The sequence below is a fragment of the Osmerus eperlanus genome, chromosome 6, assembly GCF_963692335.1.
Source record: "Osmerus eperlanus chromosome 6, fOsmEpe2.1, whole genome shotgun sequence".
Lineage (NCBI taxonomy): Eukaryota > Metazoa > Chordata > Actinopteri > Osmeriformes > Osmeridae > Osmerus > Osmerus eperlanus.
In genome coordinates this window covers 8,415,137-8,439,732 of record NC_085023.1, presented here as the reverse complement: position 1 = coordinate 8,439,732, position 24,596 = coordinate 8,415,137, and the positions used below count along the sequence as shown (strand labels likewise).

The window sequence follows — 24,596 nt, the reverse complement described above, 5'->3', positions numbered from 1 at the left end:
CACTTGACTCCACTTCCTATGAGTCAAAGAGTTTGGATGTCTCTGTCATTACTACAAATTGTGATTAGATAAGAGAAAGTCTCAGCCTCTAAATGGACATGTGTAGATGTACTTTGTTTGCAATTAAACAGGGCTGAAATGTCACATGACCAAAAAGCTATTGAAATTTGAAACATTCAAAAAATCATCTAAAATTGTGTGAGATGAAAATGAACAAACTAAAGGCTGTGCAACATGTATGCATAGTCAGTGAACACTCTGAAATGAATTCGAGGATTATAGGTCACATGACTAAAAAGCTATAGAAGTTTGAAATCTTCAAAACTTCACTGAAAATAATGTGAGATAAAAATGGACAAACTAAAGGCTGTGCAGCATGAATGCATACATCTTGAATAGTTTAACATTATTTTGATGCTCATAGTTCATGTTGTTGAAAAGCTATTGATTGTTGCATTTTTTTATTTGTAATTTGTTGATGGTCCCTAAACATATGCGTTGTTTAGGCAGCAAAAGCATTGGCTAAACGGACGGTCATAGCGGTTTTAAACGGTTAAAATAACAAAATACTGGGCGTCCGAATATCTGTTTAATATCGAACTTCAAACCAACTTCACCACAGTAATTTAAACCATCCTTTCAGATTTGCAATTTTATAGTTTATAAGTCTGATATTTTATAATTAGTAGACATTGTATACCATAATTGTATACATGTATTACTTCATGTGGAAACATATTATGTAATCTGGAATACCACTGCTGTAGGCTATTTGTGTACCAAACCAGCTTGTTAAAAATAGTGCCTGGTTGAATTTCACATTTCACTTGGGGATCAGAACAGTCTTAACCACGTCTTAAAAAGTAACAACACCCCCCCATTCTCAGCCATAGGCTGACCCTTTATATCATCAAAAATGCTTTCCCGTTAAAAGTTTGATTTAAAATTATCAATATTCCTGAAACGCTGGAAATGATAGCTACATTAATACTGCCAATTAGCCGATCATACATAACCTCTCCCTGTGATACATCAGAGGATAGCCTACCTCAAAAAGGCCCTCTTGCGTCACACATTTCTTTAAAACCTTTCAACCAGTGGGGGGCAAGAAGAGTAGGCATTTAGAGCCAAATATATCAAAAATCACACTTTTGTAAAGATTTGTCAGAATCAAGACAAGGATTGATTAGTTTAGCCCCATGAATAATGAGGGGTTATTACTTAATAAGGGGATTAACGTCAGGTTTTGGTGTGAAGTTACTCAAGGTAGGCTACCTTCATATAGAGAGTGCACAACAACAATGTGTATACTTGAATAAGGCCAGTGTTAGATGTACATTATTGTGGTAAATATCTTCCTGCTTAAATCAGAAATGTTTTTGTGTCTAGGCAAGTAAGTAAACGTTAGTTAAACACGACTAATATTCAACACACCTTTATAGGCAAGAATAAGGAACATCATGTGTAATTAGCCTATGGGGGTGATCGAATCTCGTCGACCCTCGGTCTTCAGCACAAAGGGGCTCAAACGAGGCAGATGTGATGGTTCGAGTTGATGTGAGTTATATTTAGAAGTATGCCTAGCCATACATGGGTGGCAGAAGCCGCAGGCAGCTCTCCGTCGGGTTAACGTTGTTTTCATCAGCGACTGACTCCCGAAGGGTTCAGGTTGACACACCTCTGCAAAAACCTTGCTATTCTCTTGGGGTAAGTAGTCCCTTTTTTCTTCCACCCATACCGAGATTTTCACAACAGGTGAAACAGGAGGGTGTGCACTTTCACAAGGAGGAAATGTAGGATATTTATTTTGTTTAATTAGGATACCTAATTAGAAATCTTTACAGGAAATAATTCAGTAGTTAGGCATGCTCGTTTCCATCTTAATCCCTATTTGTATAATACATATTTGATAGAAACAGCAGGATTACATTGATTTTTCAGGTAATTGAGTATGAGAGTAAAAATCTGTTATGGTTCTGCTGCGGAGTTCAAGTGTCAGGTGCTGATATTTACAATGCCTGCCAGGCTGATGTAAGACATTTTACAGTTGAAACCAACCCATGTAGATGGTGAGATTTGCATAAAAAAATGTAATATGAAAATACTCTTTTTTACATGGTTTTACATTGACCATGATACCATGACCAACAAAGATATATATACATTTTCTTTATTTTTTATTACATGTCATGGGATATATTGTGCTGCTGTAATATGTGGATTGTAAAGGAATCTGGCTCATATGGAATGCTGCCAGCTTCAAGTGAAAAAGCTGAAGATCAAATATATTCACCACACTAAAGCCATGCACAGGATCCTGATATTTATTGAAATATTCTCTCTATAGACTCTATTTCCAGATGAGTTTAATTCTGAAGTTGTAACTGAAACTTTGTGGACGATTTCTTTGACCACTAATTTGCCCTCAACTCTAAACCCAGGCGTAATGGAGTGTGGAATAAAGACTCCACAATCCCGTAGCCTCTATTTTAAACCTATGGAGAGTTTAAAAGAGTCAGCATTGGGTAAACAGAACAGGCACATTGTGCCTCATGCCCATCTACAATGGCAAGCTACCTCATTATTATATTGTGACTCCAAACCACGTCTACTACACTTTTACCGTTGCCAATGTGAGGTACAGTGTGTCTGGTTTGACTCACAGGTCAGTAAAAGTAATCAACTATGGCTGCAACCGTCTACAGACACAAGCACTTCAGCCATGACTACCACGATACTCAGAGCCCGTATGTGGTCAAGGAGTACTCAAGGTAAGGTGTTTAGGTACTCACCAGATACAGGCCATGTCTGAAACATTCCAGAAGTCCACAGTGCTGGACAGATTTACACACTATTACCTGCAGAGGGGAAAAAGCACCAAATAAAGCACTCAAGGCATTAAAAAACAACAAAACAATTAATTCAAATCTAAATTCAGATCTCTTCACAATGTCCTGTGAAACAAATGTTACGGTGTTGGTTTTTATATCCTGGCAGAAAAAACTGGTACAGCAGTCGAAGTAGATCTGTTCCGGTAGACGTTTCAAATTGCTGCCAGTGTGTTCTAGTTAGCTCTAAATTATAACTCTTTAATAGCCTAACTTGCTAACTGGTTGCCTGTTCCATCACCCAATCTTACATCTACATCCTCCCTGGCAATTGCCTGGCTCACTTTACTATGGTCACCAGTACCATTAGAATCCACACAAACATATTTAATTCTTTAAAAATCTCTTAAGCAATGAATAGTCTCCTATTAATCAATACATTCCAATTTTGCAGTGTTTACCTGTACTCAGTCTATCTGATTAGCATTCTAGAAAAATTGCAGTTATTAACACACATGTAATTATGCTAGTAGTACAAAATGACTTTCAAAATGACTTATATTAGTTCTGTACTATACTATAATACAGAACTAATATAAACAGTGCCAGGCACAAACAGATTCATTGTTTTGTGTCATCCTCAGAACTGCACAATCAAATCTCAAATTCAGGGTAATGTACTGTGGTGCTATCATGGTTGTTCCATACAGTGTCAAAAGAGAAGAGCCTAGTTTCTGTCTTCCATTATTCACACTATTCTACTGTTCTAGTAGTCTCGACAGAATAGTTTTTCTCCTGCCAAATTTCCAGCCGCTTCCATTGATCCAAATTCATGATGATTCATCTACTCTAATCTCCATGTATGCAGAAATTATGAGCATTGGTCGGACTGTACTGTAGGCCCTGGTCTGTGCTGTAATACTACATGTACATTACCTGTCGACGTACCAGAAAGTTTGACCTGAACATTAAATTCAGTCTATGTAGTGGTACTCAATGTTATAGCTTTTTGCTTACAATGATTACATTTTATTTTATTAAATTTAAACATGTTTATGATCCATGCCTGTTTGTGTTGCCATGCCACACTATGAGGCTTAATCCTACAGGCTGAGGAGTTTGTGTTGCTCAACTTTTAACCATGATGATACCATTTATACTAGTTGCATCTGCTTCAGTAACAATACTCATGCGGTTTCAGGCTAACTAAAGCCAGAGTGTGGTGATTTAACATATCCAAATACACTATTTAGGAATGTTAAAATGGTGCATTGTAAAACAATTTCCTGTTTCACACGTGAGAGTAACAGTATGTTCTTTGTTTCTGTAGCTCTGAGGTGGTGGAAGACGATTACCAGTACAAAGCAGAGAAACGAATCCAAGGAGTGGTAAGGTCTACATCCATTTGTGACTTGTTTATATGTGTGACTTGTCTATCTACCTGGCTACTTGACTTTGAGTATACTTGTCCACCTGTGTGTCAGTTACTCAAGTTGATGGGTTAAGCAGCATTCCTTCTCAGGGTGGTAAATCCTCATGTTCATAAACCTTGTTTCCCAGGTGAGGAAGAAGATGGTTGAGAAGTACATTCGTGAGGAGTCCATGATCAGGGGCCCTAAGTTTGTGGTCCGACTCCGTTCACACACTGTGTTTGAGAACACACCTATAAAACTGTTCTGCACTGTGGAAGGATACCCCACACCTGTGGTAAAATGGTCAGCAATAGTTAATATTGGCTATAATGTTGTCACATAACTACTTACAGCAAGAAGCAGTCTTTTCTATCAAGTGGTAACATTGTTTCAGTCATTATGTGGCTTAGAGTGTGTCCTCTCTACTTGTCACCCACCAGGTATAAAGATGGCATCATCTTGGATAACGCATCAGGAAAATATATTGTTGGTGAAAAAGCTGGAAGCCACACTTTGGAGATTTTTAAGTAAGTGTTATTCTATGAATGCTGTATTTGTAGATGATTATTTGACCTAATTGATCTAGATAAAATCATACACAACATTATGAATTTGTTTAAATAATCCAAGACCACCTCATCTATTAGGGAAGAATATGAATGAAGATTACTGTGTGATATTTAGTTAACACATGGCTCATACTGGGTACTGTAACTGAGTACAAAGTTGAATAGGAGACTGAGGCTATAACACTGTGTTGGCAGGGAAGCTCTGCTCATTCCTATTTAGTCCCTCGCTGTGGTAGGCCACTCCCACATCTTCAGGAGTGTCAGCTGTTCATGGTCAAGTGCTGACTTCAGTGACACAAGATCCTGCAGCTACTTAAAGAGCTTTGAGCTCGTACTCATTTTACCCTTCTCTCCCCCTTTTCTGTCTGGGAGGGGATCTGGGTGCAAGTCTTAAAACTGCTGTAATTCCTCAAGGTACATGAAGGGGTTCAGTAAAATCATACAAACAATAATTACCTAAGATTACTCTAACATGCCTCTGCGGTGAAAAATCTGAACAGTAAAGTGTGACAAAATAAAAGTAGTATGGAGAGTAAGGAAATGAGAGACGGAAAGAGAACTGAATAAAGAGAGGGAAAGACAGAGAGAGGATAGTATAGGGTAAGACAATAAAAGAAAGACAGGAACAAAGAAGGAGAGACAGGAGACAGAGTAACTGAAGGAAGGGAGTCTTACCGAAGGCAAGCCAGCAAGTCAAGGTTGTGTTTTGTCTCTTGCAGCTTGACATGCTTGTCATTCATGTCCTCCATGTAGGACAACTCAGCAGTGCAGGGGCCATCGTTGATCAGCTCTTGTAGAAGTGCTACTAGAGGGAAAACCATTTTTTACTGAGCATTGATTGAGTCAGTAAAGGGTTTAGAATCAGGATTGCTTTTTGACATTTCCCTGTGCTGTTTACCACACTTTAAAGCTTACACTATTAATGGCAGATTTGGGTCCATTAATCAAAGTAATATAAAAAAGAATGTCTCACTCTTGAAATATATAGTTATTAGTGCCAAACAGATGGCCCACTTCAGGAAAAAAGTATTTTGGCATAATTTATATTCAAATTACGCACGGTACCGATTCTTTTTGTTATGTCCATAATTTGAATATACATGACAGCAAAATACTGTTTTTATAAAGTGGAGTGTCTAGCAGTATCAACTGTACATTTCAAAATAATTGCCCATACAGTACATGTTCATTTATTTTATACTTTAATAGTTTATCGTCATTGAACATTAATTTCATGGCATTGCTTTACCAAACTTTATCTATACATGTATCATGTATACCAGGGGTGCGCGATTTGCGGACGTCGGTCCGTATCCGGGCTGAGTGAAAGTTCAATCTGGACCTAGATACATTTCTCATACAGAATTGTTCAATTAAATAATGATGAAACAACCGTTATTTTCAATTATCTCAGCTCAGCTGGAAAAGTCCCAGACAAGCGTTCCATACTACGATGTGTTGTCCAATCACATGTGTTATTTACAGTCAGGTCCATAAATATTTGGACATTGACACAATTTTCATCATTTTGGCTCTGTATACCACCACAATGGATTTGAAATGAAACAATCAAGATGTGCTTTAAGTGCAGACTTTCAGCTTTAATTTCAGGGTATTTACATCCAAATCAGGTGAACGGTGTAGGAATTACAACACATTTGATATGTGCCCCCCCCCCCCCCTTTTTAAGGGACCAAAAGTAATTGGACAATTGGCTGCTCAGCTGTTCCATGGCCAGGTGTATGTTATTCCCTCATAAAGGGAGTTCGTTATTTCATTGACAAGGAGCAGATAAAAGGTCTAGAGTTCATTTCAAGTATGGTATTTGTGTTTGGAATCTGTTGCTGTCAACTCTCAATATGAAGTCCAAAGAGCTGTCACCATCAGTGAAGCAAGCCATCGTTAGGCTGAAAAATCAAAACAAACCTATCAGAGAGATAGCAAAAACATTAGGTGTGGCCAAATCAACTGTTTGGTACATTCTTAAAAAGAAAGAACGCACTGGTGAGCTCAGCAACACCAAAAGACCCGGAAGACCACGGAAAACAACTGTGGTGGATGACAGAAGGATTCTTTCCCTGGTGAAGAAAAACCCCTTCACAACAGTTGGCCAGATCAAGAACACTCTCCAGGAGGTAGGCGTATCTGTGTCAAAGTCAACAATTAAGAGAAGACTTCACCAGAGTAAATACAGAGGGTTCACCACAAGATGTAAACCATTGGTGAGTCTCAAAAACAGGAAGACCAGATTAGAGTTTGCCAAAAAACATCTAAAAGAGCCTGTACAGTTCTGGAACAACATCCTATGGACAGATGAGACCAAGATCAACTTGTACCAGAATGATGGGAAGAGAAGAGTATGGAGAAGGGAAGGAACTGCTCATGATCCAAAGCATACCACCTCATCAGTGAAGCATGGTGGAGGTAGTGTTATGGCGTGGGCATGTATGGCTGCCAATGGAACTGGTTCCCTTGTATTTATCGATGATGTGACTGCTGACAAAAGCAGTAGGATGAATTCTGAAGTGTTTCGGGCAATATTATCTGCTCAGATTCAGCCAAATGCTTCAGAACTCATAGGACGGCGCTTCACAGTGCAGATGGACAATGACCCGAAGCATACTGCGAAAGCAACCAAAGAGTTTTTTAAGGCAAAGAAGTGGAATGTTCTGCAATGGCCAAGTCAATCACCTGACCTAAATCCAATTGAGCATGCATTTCACTTGCTAAAGACAAAACTGAAGGGAAAATGCCCCAAGAACAAACAGGAACTGAAGACGGTTGCAGTAGAGGCCTGGCAGAGCATCACCAGGGACGAAACCCAGCGTCTGGTGATGTCTATTGGTTCCAGACTTCAGGCTGTCATTGACTGCAAAGGATTTGCAACCAAGTATTAAAAGTGACAATTAGATTTATGATTATGTTAGTTTGTCCAATTATTTTTGGTCCCTTAAAAAGGGGGGGGCCACATATAAAATGTGTTGTAATTCCTACACCGTTCACCTGATTTGGATGTAAATACCCTGAAATTAAAGATGAAAGTCTGCACTTAAAGCACATCTTGATTGTTTCATTTCAAATCCATTGTGGTGGTATACAGAGCCAAAATGATGAAAATTGTGTCAATGTCCAAATATTTATGGACCTGACTGTACATCACTTCACGAAACTCCAACAATCAAAGCGAAAGTTTACAGTGCATGTTAGGAGATAGACAGCGAGAGAAGCAGAAGCTTAAGCGAGAAAAGTAGAGAGCGAGTAGAATGGCGTGTGCAAAAGTCAGGGAAGAACATATTAACCCTCGTGCTGCCTTCGGGTCACATGACCCAAAGGTTCATAACGAACCATCGTTGTGTTTACCCAATTTTACCCAATACAAAAACAAATACAAATAATTTTCTTTTAACCATTCCAATGTGGGGGGTCTGAGACAGCCCGACAGTTAAAAGAAAATGCTTCACTTTGTTTTTGTATGAGGTAAATTTGTCACAATACGACGGTGGGTCACAATGACTGATGGGTCAGAATGACCCGAAGATAACACAAGGGTTAAGTAAGCTAGGTAAGCTTCAGTAAGACAAATCATTGCTGTTGAATATGTTAGCAATGTGGTATTGTTTCCATCTCAAATGTGTGCAATTTTTTCTGCGTGGGGGACAGGTGTGAAACTCAGGACACTGCTCAATACACGGCTGTAGCAGGGAACATTCATGGCCAGGCCTCCACACAAGCCTCCATCATTGTCAAGAGTAAGTCTGCACACACCACACACACTCCTGTCTGAAAGTATTAATTCAGCTCTGCTCTTGACTTAAAGAAACATGAAACACTGAAAATGACTTGTTTGATCAGGTGCGTTTATCATATGTTTTCTACAGGGTTTAAATTAGAAGAGGAGACCTCTGTGTATGCATGGCTGCCTTACCAGAGTAAGTCCGACCAACATCTACACCTACTAGCTGAGAGCTCTACCCTTAGACCTCTACCTAAATCTTCGGGAGCTGCAGAGAGGCACATCAGGATGGTTCTCATCGACGCAGGCTCAGCCATACAGTATTTAGATGGAAATACAAAAGCCTTTATCAGGCTTCCTGAAGACATGTTAGGGAAACCACTGTTGGTTAACTTAACGGCTGTGTCTGACAAACACATACTGTATCTCATTGCGCCTGAAAAGTCACAGTGTTGGTTTTATGTGTTGGTCTGTTTTTGAAAATGCGAAGGAGAGAGATCAAGCTGATTGAAAATAAATGATCTTGCACTGTGTAGATTTGGCGATAGCGTAACAAGTGATCCCTTTATCTTAGCTTATTCATAGCTTTTACTGCAGTAGAAATCCATTAAAACAGCACTAAGCTGATTTTCTGCCCTTGTATTTAGAGCCCTCTTTCAACAGAATAACTCAACCAGTATGTTGCATCAATATGAAGCCATTGTAATACACATTGCATTTACATTTTATTCATATCTGTGTGCCTTCCCTCGAGAAAACTTTTTTGAAATTATAAAGTGAACAGATAACACCAAGGATGTGAATTTAGTTTGAACATTGGGGGGGTTTAATTAACATAACACAACATTAATAATATTAAAATATCGTTATCGTTTGAATATTGGGGGGGTTACCTCCCCCCCACCTCCCACAAACTAAACCCTTGGATCACACAATACATTGAAATACAAATGCTTAGTCATGTAATACACCGCAAGCTTAATCATTTTTATGTTGTATTGAGCCTTCCAAAAAGCAACTTAGTACTCACTTAGTCTTGATAGGGTGAGACCTGAGTTTGTCTTGATGAGGTAGTGCTGCTGACGGTTCATTATATTGATTGGAGGGTCAGATGGCTCAGCGGTTAGGGAGTCGGGCTATTAATCAGAAGGTTGTTGGTTTGAATCCAGGCTGTGCCAAATGGCGTTGTGTCCTTGGGCAAGGCACTTCACCCTACTTGCCTCGGGGAGAATGTCCCTGTACTTACTGTAACTGCTAAATGACTAAATGTCAATGATTGTGTGTATCTTCTCTGCCTTTGCTAGTTCCCATACTTCCAAAGATCCAGTACACCAAGATTAACATTACCTTCCTTGAGACCTTCGGAGCAGTGTTTGCCACAGAAGGAGTCTCAGCCACTCTGACCTGCACCATGACAATCAGTCCTAACCTGGCCAACCTGCAGCCTGAGGCCCAGTGGTTCAGAGATGGTAACACCTCAATGTGTGCAGTAACTAACACATATTTTAATATAAGCCAAAACCATTATTCAACCATCACATTGTTCACCTTTTTGTGACTTCTCATTTTCATCATTTTCGTCCTCATTCGTCTACTCAGAGCACCGTCTGTTTGACTCCAAGTGGGTGAAGATGGAGCAGGGGCAGTGTGTGGCCTCGCTCACTCTTCCTCACCTGTACAAGGAAGATGAGGGTCTATACACTCTTTGCATGGTGACCAAAGGGGGTGCTGCAGAGCACAGCAACTTTGTCTCCGTGGCAGGTAGGACTGGGCATCCAATCTACCATTCTTCTGACCAAAAGGATCTCCTAGTCCAAGGAAGACCCCTCAGCTGAGGCAGATATATGATTCTGATATATTAGCAGCAATCATTCTCAAGCAAAAATGCTTGAGAATTGAGAAATTGAAAAAATTGATAAGTAAAGGGTTAGGGATAAATTAAAGATCCTGTAAAGCAAATTCCATGATTTGCTTCTCAGTACAGTATATACGTGTGAAATGAGTTATTGAAAGCATGTGCAAAGCGCGAAAACTTTGTCGCACTGAAATGTGGAGTTAGACCGTAGAACAGTTTCTCTTCCGTTTTCAGATCAGGTTTTAATGGGCGGAGCCAAAAAATTACCTATCTACGTCATTTTGACCCATCTACGTCAGATCACTGAATGACTCCTCCTGCTGTACTGTGATTGTAGCCTACATCAGCTAGCTAGCTAGCTTCAGGATGTCTCCCTCCATCCGCAACTGCATCTTCCCTGGATGCAAGAACTTCAGCTGCGCTGCAATGCTATTTAATTTCCCTATTGATGAGGAAAGGAAAAATACCGTATTTCTTCGAATAAACGCTGTGGCGTTTATTAAATAACGTTCATTTTTGGTGCAGCTTTTATTCGAGGGCTGCGTTTATTCGAGGGTGGCATTTAATTAGTAATTGGTAAGAGAGATTAGTAAGAGAGATTTCAGCCATAGACAACTTCGTTGCTGGCCTTGTGACAAGTAAAGCTTGCAGCTAAAAACGCAGGTTTCATTTAGGCTACTACCGCTGACATCCTTGTCTATTTTTTTGTTTGTCTATGAGTGCGGCAACTCCCTTTCTCATTTGCTATCAATTAGGTGTGCATTGGTAATACAACTGTCTCAAATACAAGTGTTCTACATTGTGTAGAAATCTGAAGCAGCATGCCTAAACGTTCATACACGTTAGCTTTTAAACAGAAAGCTGTGCAGAAAGTTATGTACATGTGTAATAAATACTGGGGTTTTCAGATTCTTTTTGTGCGGCGTTTATTCAAGGGCGGCGTTTATTACACAACGTTCATTTTTGGTGTGGCGTTTATTCGAGGGCGGCGTTTATTCGAAGAAATACGGTAGGTGGATTGATTTTGTGAAGAGCCACGCTGATGGAAAGCTTCGGATAAACTCCAACAGCCGCCTCTGCAGTGACCATTTCACGGCGGATAATTTTAACAGGGACAGACGGGGTTCAGGGACACACGGCTTCTCTTGCAGCGCGGAGCCGTACCGAGTGATCGCCCTCCCGGCCGTTCCTCCTCCGGTCGCAACTGGACTATCCACCGCTGCCAGCAGTTCATCACTCAGTTCTGTGTGCTTGTTATAATTATACTAGATAACTTTTCCAGAGGTATCTCTGCTATGAGTTAGTGCAAACCGCTAACTTGATATTAGGCTACTCGGTGTAGAATGATGGTATTTTGGTGAATTGGTAGCTAATGTGCTAGAAGTAGTGCTGTCAAACGATTAAAATATTTAATCGCGATTAATCCCATTAATGGCATAGTTAACTTGCAATTAATCGCAATTAATCGCACATTTTTATCTATTCTAAATGTCCCTTGATTTATTTTTGTCCATTTATTTTTTCTCATTTTAATACTCTTATCAACATGGAAAAGTGGATCAGATTGCTTGGTGCAAATGTTTTTTTTAAATTGAAAACAACATTGCAATCGCCTGGCTTTGACGAGGGGGCGGAGAATTTGCATCAGCTGTGTGCTTGGCCATCAAGTGGTATTTCAGACTGGACTTGCTGCGATGATAGCTCAGTTCACAACGACAAAACACACAGATCACTTTGGTCTTGTCAATGGAACTATTTGGCAACTTTTTAAAAGTAAACTTTCCATTCAGAACTTATTGGCATCCATTTCGGCGTCTCGTGCTCGCCATCCACTCAAAACGTAACGTTAGCCTAATACTCTTTAGCCGGCTCGCAAGCCCAAACAAGTGTGTGCGGCGTGCCTGTTGTTTTGTTTCCGGTCTAGCTAGATCCGGTGTAGTGTTGTAGTTTTTCTAACGTCAGTAGTTGTTGCAACAGCATGTGAAAAAAACTATAACGTTTGCTAGGCCAAAAATAACGTTAATCACGCGATAAAAACATTCCGTTAAACGCCGTTAAAATGGGTTTGCGTTAACGCCATTAATAACGCGTTTGCGTTAACGCCGTTAATAACGCGTTAAACTGACAGCACTAGAGGAAACCTATTGTTTTTGTTAGTATTCCTATTATTAGGGTTCCTCCGGTGGGAGGAAACCTTTCTTGTACTGTCCACATTTGGTACAACCTTCAAAACCCTTCTCCTCATGAACCATAGATCCAATCGACTTGAAATTTGTTACAGATTTGTAGAATACATGTCTTTCTATGTCTTTCTATTGAATAAGGAATGCACAAAATGGCTGAAAGAAGTGTATTTATGTAAATGTCCACATTGCCACAATATCTTTGTGTTAATAAATCAAATATAATTTTGACTGATGGTTTTTCAAACGTTAGTGCCTTCAAGTTGACATCATTCTGAAGTACCATATGCAATTTCACCTTGATATGTCAATATATGATTGAATTCCATTGAAAGCAGGGCCGGATTAACAATTTTCTGTGCCCTGGGCAACAAGGCTCAAGCCCCCCCCCCCGCGCAATCGAATGTTTGGGGCCTTTATTTGAGCGCAAAATAGTTTTTTGAGCTTTATGTAAAATAAACATTTTACAAGTCGTTTTTCAATTGGTAAAATCTTGTCTAGAGAAGGTGATGTCTTTTTGTCTCTTAATATTTCAGATCCGTACTTTGCGTTTCTTAGCCTGGTTTATCGCGTAGAACGTTAATCGTGCGATAAAAAAAATTGACGCCGTTAAAATGGGTTTGCGTTAATGCCGTTAATAACGCGTTAAACTGACAGCACTAGCTAGAAGTAGTTGGAGAGCTCACTGTCTGCTGTCTCTGGTGTCCATTTTTACTCCTGTGTTACAGCTCAGGGGAACAATTTATTTAAATGCATCTGTATGTTTCACTCATTGAACAAATAAATTCTAATTCTGTACTGTTTTGTTCGGCTTGACGTAGCATCCATTATCTGGGTCGTAGGTAGGCAACGAGGGGCGGAGCCTCAGCTCCGTCAGGCGACACGCCTCCTCAGTCTCAAGCAGAAAAGAGTGCTGATTTTCTCACGATTTCAAAACCTAATTTAACATACTTGTCTGTGTTTTTTTAAATTCTAATTCGAATGGGTAGTTAATAACACATTCTTCTGTGGTGTGGTGAACTTAAAACTTGTTTTCAATTCCACTTTACAGGATCTTTAAGTAATTTCCGTTCTATTATGGAGTGTCCTGTCTGTCATCCTAATGATGGAAATGTAAAGAAGTATTCAGATTTCCAGCCAACAATTTGAAAATAACTATATTAATAGTGAAAATTGTGTAAAGAGGCACTCTGTTTCTGCCCCCATCTAGACGGCCCTCCCCCCGTGCCGGGAGCTCCTGGTGCCCCCATGGACATCAAGATCCACGATGCCAACAGAGATTATGTTATTGTGTCCTGGAAGCCCCCCAACACAACTACAGAGGGGCCTATCATTGGATACTTCGTAGACAAGTAAGAGTTGGAGGACTGCAAAAACACTACTGTTATTCTGGATACGTATTATTATTATTGGGTGTGCTTTGCCTTCGGCAAGAGTACGTGCTTTGCCTTCGGCAAGAGCACAACCTTTGTTCTCTCACATATATATTATTATTATTTTCGCACCCCTAAGGATCCCTCAATATTTGGACTACATAGACAACGTTGGTGTCAAAATGTTCGTCTTGGTCACGATTGCGTTGCTTCTATTGGGATTTACGTTCCGTTGCATGGTTTAGGTTTGAATTACGTTTTTGTGGCAAAAAGTGCCTTTTGTCGCACAAGGGAACTCAGTGCTAGCCTACGTCACAATGTCACAACGTCACAACATCAGCACACGTGCGCAATGATGCATAGATACGACATGCTAGTGTACTAGCAGCATCGTATATTTAGGCAATTCAAGACTTGCATGTACAGTAAGTAATGTCAAACTAAACTAGAGAGGGTACAATTCCTGGGAAAATTGTAGGGTGTGCTTGCTTGCGTTGGTTGCAGGTGGGTCCATCCCATTAAGTTATTCCATTCTAGTGATATTTTCAAGCATTTAGCCTAGCTAGGCTACTCACATTGCATAATTCATTAAGAACCCCCTTTGAAACAAGCTATTGTAACAACATTGTCACCGGAAGTATTTCAGATGGAATTGCAATTCAAACAGTACCAACTGAAAATATGACCCCAAAAACGTAAATAAGCTTGACATTTATGAACAAGCTAGCTGCTATTGCTAGCTTGCTCCGTAGCACAATTCAGCTTCTGCACGCAGGGCTCTAGGCTGAGACCAAATGGTCGCTTTTGGCTTTGTTACTGACAATGATCGCTTCCAGAAAACTTTTGAATTAGCCATTTCCCCCTAAATAGATTTCAAGCTTATTTACATGTTTGGGGGCATATTTTCAGTTAACAGGTACTGTTTGAACCGAGATTCCATCTGAAAAATACTGCCGGTGACAACGTTGTTAGAATAGCTTGTTTCAAAGGGGGTTCAGCTTGTTTCATAATAAACGGACCCATCTGCAACCGACGCAAGAAAGCAAACCCTACGATTTCCCCCAAAATTAGTTATTAGTGTGTTTGCTGAAAGCAAAGACACTACTGTTGTTCTGCATACTTATTATTAGGGGCCAAGCAGCGAAGCACCTAAGGCACCTATTGTTTGAATCCTAATAAAGCTAGGGTTAGGCAACTTTTGAACCGTATGACTGATTCCCTGGATCAAGACGAGTTCAACGCATCCTATGACGTCAATTTCCGGTTATATAGATTTTCCGCCATTTCCGGTTTTATCAAAAACCTTTGAAAGTAGCCTGGCTGCCAGCCCAACTTCGTCCCGCCCACAAAAAAATTTGGTCGTGAAGTTGGGTCTGGAGGGTCTCGTATTGGGGACAACTACAGAAAAACAGAATCTGGGCGGACCAATGAAATTGCCAGGGCGGGCTTTATACGATGATGGACAGATGATCAACAGTAACGTAATCACCCACGTCACAAAAGAGTGCTTAAGTTGAATTCGTTTTGAACAAACATGGCTACCGCTGGAGATCTGGGATGTTATGATTCTGCCATCGAGTCTGTTTTAGAAGACATCGACAGCGCATTAATTTTGAAAGAGGAACAGAGAAACGCAATCAAGGCATTTGTCGATGGAAAATATGTTTTTTCCGTCCTTCCTACGGGATTCGGTAAAAGTTTAATTTATCAGCTGGCCCCGATGGTCGCGAAGAAGATGGGACACAACTACTACGTTGCTCTGATTGGTTGTAGATCTATCCAATTGAGCGAAGAGGCATTTGTTTTCCAGGTTCGTTTGAAACACGCCCCATAGTCACAGCCCAACGGAGAGTTCTCAGACTCATATTCTGACTAGAATTATGAGTATGACAACGTCAGGCTACTTTGAAAGCCTACTCCTCCTACAATTTTTTTCCAATCTTCCCCAGAATTGGCAACCATCATCGTCAGAGCAACCCTCACTCAAATTATTTATATATTTGATTTTCAAAACCGTTTGTCTGGTACAGCCAATCATAATTGGCAACAAAGCAACCAAACAGGAATTTGGGTAAAATCTCAGCAAATCTTTGAGATATCAACACTAAACTTGGTATTTCGGTGGAAGACACTACAACATGTTACCATGTTCAAAGGCAACTTCATATCTCCAAAAATGTAATATAAAGCAAATCGAATTTATCGCCAACGCTAAAATAATGCTTTACACATCTGCCAGTCAAAAACTGATACTCTGATACTATGAAGACTCTTGAGAATGTTTAGTACACAAATCTGAGAAAAAGTTGACTGTGAGATGAAAAGTTGATTTTTGGTGAATATTTGAAACATGCATGTTTGGCTAATTGCTAAGGAAATTGGGTGTGCTTTGCCTTCGGCAAGGGCACAACCTTTGTTCTCTCACATATATATTATTATTATTATTTCTTTTTGCCCCCCCTAAATCTTCGTCAATATTTGGCCTACATAGACAACCTAGGTGTCAAAAGTTTCGTCTTGGTAGCGATTGAGTTGCTTGTATTTTTATTTACGTTCCGTTGCATGGTTTAGGCTCAAGTTAAGTTTTTGTGGCGAAAAGTGAAGCTAACAGTGGCTAATTTACTAGCCAGTCACTGACGTTACTAACGTCACTACGTCACGAAAACACGCATGACTACCTGTAGCAGAACATTCGTTTCGCATCTGTTAACTTGGGGGATAGCTAGGCTAACTATCGCTTTACTGCAAGGCAGCTGCAGAAACGCCACAAGCAAAGAGGCCAGGGTGATAACTATTTACTCATTTTACTTTGTGATGTGAAACACAATTGTGAAATGTAATGTACAATATTAGCTGATATTATTAAGGAAGTAGGCCCACATCTACTTTCGGAAACGGTAGTCTACTATTTCACTGAAGCATTAGCATGACATTAGCCTCTGTTGCCCGGGCAACACATACTACAATGGTCTATGATGCATCTGTTTTCAATCGTTAAAATAAACATTCCTCACAAATACATTTTCGTTGTAGGATTTATTTTGACATTACATTACAAGTCAACGATTTGTTGGTGAAATTATCATTACCTGTGGTTTCAAACCAGTGTTGCTCACTGCAATGCTGTAGCCTACGCGAGACACACTACAAAAACATCTACACAGCTGTTTAGGAAGTCAAACGGCAACAGAACATGTTCGGCACTCCCCTTACTTAAATCAAAAGTCTTTCAATAGGTGAAACTATCTGACTACTAACCTGAACTTCATTGCCACAGCCTAAACTTTGTCAATCTGTTCATGAAAATAATTAATTTCAACCTAAACCGTACAACGGAACGTTAAATCGAATTCAACCAACGCAATCGCTACCAAGACGAACACAGCAGTAGTCTAGTACTGTTACCGTAGTAGTACAATTTACCGGGGCAGCTTCTCCACACAGGGCTATATCACATTTTGCGTTGTTACTGACAATGATCGCTACCAGTGAGCTTTTTATGAATGAGCGATTTTCCACTAAATAAATGTCAAGCTTATTTACGTTTTTGGGGGCATATTTTCAGTTAGCAGATGGTACTGTTTGAATCGCGATTCCATCTTCTACTGCCGGTAAAGTCGTAGAATAATCTTCAAAGGGGGTTCTTTATTAATGAATGAATGCAATATGAGTAGGCTAAATGCCTGAAAATATCACGAGAAGGGAAACACTTAAAAGGACGTTTAAGTCATAGAGATTAGGTCAATTTTCCACCGGTCTGCCAAATGTATTTGTTTTGATTCAACTATGAGGCTGCCTCATGCAGGGGAAATGAGAAGACATCTATTTCATTGTACACTTCAATCGTATTTAGAGTTGTAAATGAGCAGCAAAAAAAAAAAAGCTTTTAAATCTATTTTATCTTTATAAATAATAAGTATGCATTTTATGCATCTGATATTATTAAGGAAGTAGGCCCACATCTACTTTCGGAAACGGTAGTCTACTATTTCACTGAAGCATTAGCATCATGACCCTAAATTCTCACACACACAAGGGGACAGAGTCCCTTGACACACGCACAAGTTTGGCGAGACGCACACACAACATTTCAGGAAATTGTGGGCTGACCAAGCCCCCACTCACTCATTGGCTTGAAGCAAAGGCCCTTGTGGATCTTGATGGTATTGCATTTCAGATTTAGTATCCCATTGGTAAGTCTGCAGCATGGAATTTTCTATACAGTGGCAATTTGTAAATAATATACATTTTTCAATGGTTCTCAATGTTTTGGAGGAATCCACCATTGCTGCCTGCAGCTATATTTATTATTATTATTAAGAGCCAAGCAGCGAAGTTGCTAGGGCACCTATTGTTTTTGTTAGTTGTATTATTATTATTATTAGGGGCCAAGCAGATAAGCTGCTAGGGCACCTATTATTTTTGTTAGTTTTATTATTATTATTAGGGGCCAAGCAGCGAAGCTGCTAGGGTACCTAATTGTTTTTGTTAGTTGTATTATTATTAGGGGCCAAGCAGCGAAGCTATTGTTTTTGTTAGTTTTATTATTATTATTACTAGGGGCCAAGCAGCGAAGCTGCTAGGGCACCTATTGTTTTTGTTAGTTTTATTATTATTATTACTAGGGGCCAAGCAGCGAAGCTGCTAGGGCACCTATTGTTTTTGTTAGTTTTTGTATTATTATTATTATTATTATTATACTTAGGACTAGGAGTCTATGGCAGCCCATAGAACCGATTGGTGCAAAGTTTTGAAATTTGGCACACTGATTGGGAACGGTCTCCTGATTATTGTCACCAAGTTTCATGTCTATCACTGAAGCACTATAGCGCCATCAAGGGGTCAAAGTTGAAGGTGGTTTTACGCCTATAACTTTTGAACCGTAAGACCGTTTTTCTTAAGTCAGGTATCACTGGATTCCTTAGATGCAGACGATTCGACTGAACCCTGTTACGTCATTGTCGCCAAGAATGTTTTTCCGTCATTTGTATTTTAAGAAATGCCTACTTTTTTGAACTCCTCCTAGGCCGTTGCTCTGATTTTCATGAAAATTGTAACAGATCAGCTTCAGACCATGCGGACAAAAAATCTTTTGAATTTTATCGATAAGTCAAACCGTTCATGAATAACACGTAAACGATTTTGACAAAGAGCACGCCAAAGCGGACGTGAGGCCTTGACTCTGCGACGGTCTACCGTATGGAGACGAAACTTTGGAAATGTCATCACAAGCATGTCATCTAATCATCTTCCTACCACAATCACCTTGATATGTCAAAATATGACTGAATTACAGCTGTTTATACTTGGGTCAAATCTGAAAAGGCTCGACACGGGAGAAACGGCTTACTTTTTTTTATAAAGTAACCAAACACAGCATTTCCCAGCAGCGAGAATATCACACTGGGATAAGACGGGCTCCTTTGAAACGCAAGGTCGTAGTATCGAATCCAGCCACAGTCATCAGGCATGTCGTGATACTGGATCATCTGTTTAGCGAAGCCAGGTACGCCACAGTAGCTTTCTAGCAGTATTATCATAATGGTAACGATAATGTTTCATTCTCAGGGGATTTATAAGATTCAGATTTATTGTGCTTTCTAGATATAACGCTGCTACATCTAGCCAGCGCATCGGATTTCTTTCTTTCATAAATTCTGAACGGTTTGAGCCCAAATCACAAGATCAGACTCTTTCTGATTTCTTTCTCTACACTTTCCCACGTCGGCCATTTTGGACGTCGCCCATTTCAAATGTTGTCTTAAAATGACATATTTACCGAACGCATCGGCTTATCGTTACAAAACTCGGTATACGTCTTTTGCGCAACGCCATGAAGGTAATCAAAAGTTTCGGGGTAGCGCCACCGCGTTGCCAAAAAGTATAATGTGATTTTAAAAAAGCAAATACTTTTTTATACGTTTTGCTTTGCTTCTTTAGCTACTGAATTTCCATATCGAATGCTGCTTGGCCCTTTCATCACTGCTTGCAGCTATATTTATTATTATTATTATACTTAGGCATTGGAGTCTATGGCAGCCCATAGAACCGTATGGTACAAAGTTTTGAAATTTGGCACACTGATTGGGGACAGTCTCCTGATAATTGTCACCAAGTTTCATGTCGACCACTGAAGCACTATAGCGCTAGCCTGGCTCTGCCCTACGTACTTCCGCTCAATTTTCATTTTGCTTCTGTACTAGGTCTGGGATTTCGGTGTATTAGTCGGTTTTTGGAAATAAAATGTTTGTAGGTCCAATCAGCGAACAGAGGGAGTGGCTGAGAATGATGACGTTGATGTTCTGCACTAGTTTGAGTTGTAGTTCAGTAATGGCGGCGGAGAAAAATGCAAGCGAAGCTATTCCGTCCGTTGTGGCAACGCTGCCGAATATCCAGAGCAAGAACAATCCTTGCTGAGTTTTGTTGGTGGCCATTATTTTGTGGCCCTCCTCCCCACGGGCAGGGGCGTGTCCAGGGAGTGTCCAGGGGTGGCACTGGCCACCACTGAAAAGTGATTGGCCACCACTGGTGCCACCCCTACCATGCGATCGGCTATTTGCTGACAGTCTTGTCCGTATGCATGAATACTGGCCAATGAATATGAGGGGCGGGAGTTCAGGCTGAGCGGCATGTTCAACAACTAAACTGGAGAAGCATGAGAAAAGACTGATGATACTAACGTCGATTTTTCCATATGTGTGCTGGGAGATATTCATAAGGATATAAACATTCAGAAACTAAATATGAGCTATTGTATGACGCTATTCAACACCATGCAGCCCCTTTACTTTCGGTGTATGGAATACAGTTCGTATTCCAAAAATAGCCTGATGTAAAGTCTCTACAGACTGTAGCTTGCTTTGATAAATAGCATGCTAGCTAGCAAGCATTCACGATATGTGAGACATTTTATTTATAAGATGTTAAATACCCATTTGTCTGTAAGTGTTTCACATGATAATTCGTTTGTAGAGTAGTTAACATAAGTAACACAATGCATTGTATTGTTATTCTGCCAAGCTTACTATATTCAGGCATGCAAACTCCTCACCTTTAGGTGAGACTCACCTTTTTGAAAACAAAATGGGTCACCTACATGATTTGTGCAGATCCGATGGGAAAATATTTGGATGGGGTGGGGTCGTGGCCTTGGCCAACACAGCATTTTACCCATGCTTCTACAACTGGCTCTGGAACCAATTGACACTTCTAATGCCTAACCCTCACAGCCAATCAGGGGCAAAGTGGGGAGAGGTTTTCTACATTCATCTAGCCTCTTAATTTTGCTCTCAACGTGCAGTAGATTGGTGCGTTTAACTATTTAAAATGTAAGACATTTTCTTCCAGGGGAGCATGCCCCCGGACCCCCCTAGAGGGTTGGGGGTTTGCTGTATCATTATAACCTTTTTTACCCCTGACCTGTTTGCATGCCTGTATATTAAGTGGAAATCATGATCCTGGCTTACTTCAGTCATAAGATGACCGAGGTGAAGTTAGTTTCATATTCAACATTCGTCTCACATTCGGAACACGCTACTTTGCAGCGTCGCGTTAGGGACCGGGTAAAAAACTACCCATACAATTTTGACAAATGATGACTTATAATATTTTTATTAATATAAAACCTCAAACGGACACCAGAGTATTCTAACAATGTTTGGTGTAGGCCTACTTCCTCAGCCTTTACTTTTTCAATTAAGTTTCAAACTAAATTATAGAAAATCACTCTGTCACTCACTCAATCTCTGAAAATATCTTAATCCTCACAAATCTTAATAACTTTTTCAAAATTATGTCAAAAACTCAACTCTCACCCGATTATTCTAATAATGTCTGGCCTACTTCCACATACAATACAAAAGAAAAAATCATTGGAATTCTACATAGGGCTGACGTGAGGTGAACTTAATATTATTGAACAATGTGAACTTTCTGAAAAACAAAGAAATGACTCTGACACAGGCAGCAATGAGCCCCCAACAGTGCCTGATGCAGTGTCTGCTCATCAAGGTATGTCCTCTGAACATCAGTAAGATTTAATAAGTATGTAATACAGTAAAGGTATGATATCAGTTATATTGTTTATGTTTGTTATTACTCTAGGAATCTATAAATAATTGTAAATTCCTGCAGTGTTTCATTACCTACAACAAAAAGGGTAGATAAAAAAATGTGAACTTGAGTCTCGATACGTGGTTGATGGCCACCCTGCTCTGAGGCTGTGCCCCTGCCTGGCCACCCTGTTCAAAATGTTCTAGACACGCCCCTGTGTTCATATTAAGCTAATGTGGTCTTAATTTTTACGTTATACTGTGGGTTTAGTTTTCACGGTGGATTTGGAGAAGCTTCAAATAAACCTGTAGCAAGAAAGCCACTTGTGTCTGCCAGTGCTTCGAGGGAATTATAGTACACTTGTGATTTGTGTAATAAATACAGTGTTTTAACTTAACCAATTAAATAATAGTTTTCATATATTTTTGGTGCAGCGTTTATTCGAGGGCGCCGTTTATTTGAGGGGCGGCATTTAATCGAAGATTACATTTTCTTTCTCAGTCCCACAGAAATCACATTTAATAGCTACATCAGTACAAACCCCCCTCCCAATTTTTTTTATAGCGTACACCAGATGAAGTATTTTTGAATGTACTCTCTCACCTTATTTGTTAGGCAATGATGTATGCAGCAACCATGTATATTTCCAGTCAATGCACACAAATTCTGAGGGCTGTGTACTGTTAGTAACTCCCTAATAAAGTAATTATTCCATCTTCTATCAGTAATAGCAACTCCTTTAATTGAAACAACAGGTCTAAGATTCCTTGTGGTCCTCCAGCAGTATGCAAAGGTCCGAGACACACTTGGCTGTTTCTGGTAGAGTAGCAGTGTAGTCGCTGAGCATATCCATGTAGTCAGCCAAGTACTCTATAGCATGTACCCAGGAGCCCCACCTGGTATGGACAGCATAAACAGGCATTCCAGAATAATTTCCCTCTAGCATGAATGCTCTAAGCCGCTAATTACCTACAACAAAAAAAGTAGATAAAAAAATGTGAACATGAGTCTCGATACGTGGTTGATGGCCACCCTGCTCTGAGGCTGTGCCCCTGCCTGGCCACCCTGTTCAAAATGTTCTAGACACGCCCCTGCCCACGGGGTTCGGGAAAAGTTTGATTTTCCAGCTATGGCAGCTAGCTCCGTTACAGTAGTGGTGAAGGAGTTGGCTAAGGCGAACGCTAGCGATTGGTTATGGCAGATCAGAGTAGCTCTGGGCAGATCCAATAGTTTTAAACTTCAACAGAGTACCTGCCTTCAAGGAAGTTAACGCTTGTCAATGGAGCGATCCCAGACTCTCTGTACAAATGAAATGTACGAGAGTCTGGTTAGGAACAGTTGTGTCATAAATCACAAGATTGGTCTCTTCTGATTCTACGTGGCATACCAAGTCGAAAGATATCACATTGTCCCGTGTCTGCCATTTTGAATTTTCATGAAAACCTACTTTTTTGAACTCCTCGTTCGTCGTTGTTCCTATTTTTTTTGATTACATGTAATCAAATCATCTTCAGACCACAATCACCTTGATATGTCAAAATATGACTGAATTACAGCTGTTTAAACTTGGGTCAAATTTGACAACGGTCGCCACAGGAGAAAAGGCTGACTGTTTTTATACAGTACCTGAACACAGCAAGTTACAGCACTGAGAACAGCTCACTGGGATAAGACGGGCTCCTTTGAAGTGCAAGGTCATAGGTTCGAATCCAGCCACAGTCATCAAGCATGTCATGACACTGGATTATCTGTTTAGTGAAACTGGAAGCCAGGTACGCCACAGTAGCTGTCTAGCAGTATAATCATAATAGTAACAATAATGTTTTCTATGCTTTGTAGATATATTGCTGCTACATATAGCCAGCCCATCCGATTTCTTGCATCATAACTTCTGAACAGTTTGACCAAAAATCACAAGATTGGACTCTTCTGATTCTTAGTGGCATACCAAGTCGTAAAATATAACACTTTCCCACGTTGGCCATTTTGAATTTTGTCCTAAAATGATATATTTACTGAACGCATTGGCCTGACGCCTAACTAGTTTCACACCGTTTAACCCTCGTGCTGCCTTCGGGTCACATGACCCAAAGGTTCATAACGAACCATCGTTGTGTTTACCCAATTTTACCCAATACAAAAACAAATTAAAATAATTTTCTTTTAACCTTTGCAATGTGGGGGGTCTGAGACAGCCTAACTGTTAAAAGAAAATGCTTCACTTTGTCTTTGTATGCGGTAAATTTGTCGCAATACGACGGTGGGTCACAATGACTGATGGGTCAGAATGACCCGAAGATAACACAAGGGTTAAGCTAGAAACACCATTCAAAATGTATTTTATAGAGGCTGGAATGCTCTAGTGTGCTATGACTCTAACGCTACGGCTACACCAAGCGCGGAAATTTTGCTGTGCAGAAATAGAACGTTCACAGAGCGGATCTTTTATTTAGCCGGTTACACTGGACGCGTTGAAGATGAATCAGTTTTGCTGTCTTTGTTTATTTATTTTACAAACACTGTCAACTATCTTACTTCCTATTTAACACTTAAATCGATCTACTTACTATCACTGTCGTATCTTCAAATAG

The 24,596-nt window shown here is 40.0% G+C and overlaps 1 protein-coding gene across 1 annotated transcript in view; it reads left to right on the top strand.

The window, feature by feature from the left end:
* Positions 1-1,597: 1,597 nt before the first annotated feature.
* Positions 1,598-24,596, top strand: part of myom2b (myomesin 2b) — a 97,972-nt gene continuing 74,973 nt past the window's right edge. The window contains exons 1-10 of the mRNA XM_062463267.1: positions 1,598-1,707; positions 2,666-2,771; positions 4,159-4,216; positions 4,389-4,543; positions 4,681-4,767; positions 8,470-8,558; positions 8,688-8,738; positions 9,847-10,011; positions 10,142-10,303; positions 13,791-13,932. Coding sequence (XP_062319251.1) covers positions 2,686-2,771; positions 4,159-4,216; positions 4,389-4,543; positions 4,681-4,767; positions 8,470-8,558; positions 8,688-8,738; positions 9,847-10,011; positions 10,142-10,303; positions 13,791-13,932 — 995 coding nt within the window. The 5' untranslated portion in view covers positions 1,598-1,707; positions 2,666-2,685. The remainder of the gene's footprint in view (positions 1,708-2,665; positions 2,772-4,158; positions 4,217-4,388; positions 4,544-4,680; positions 4,768-8,469; positions 8,559-8,687; positions 8,739-9,846; positions 10,012-10,141; positions 10,304-13,790; positions 13,933-24,596) is intronic.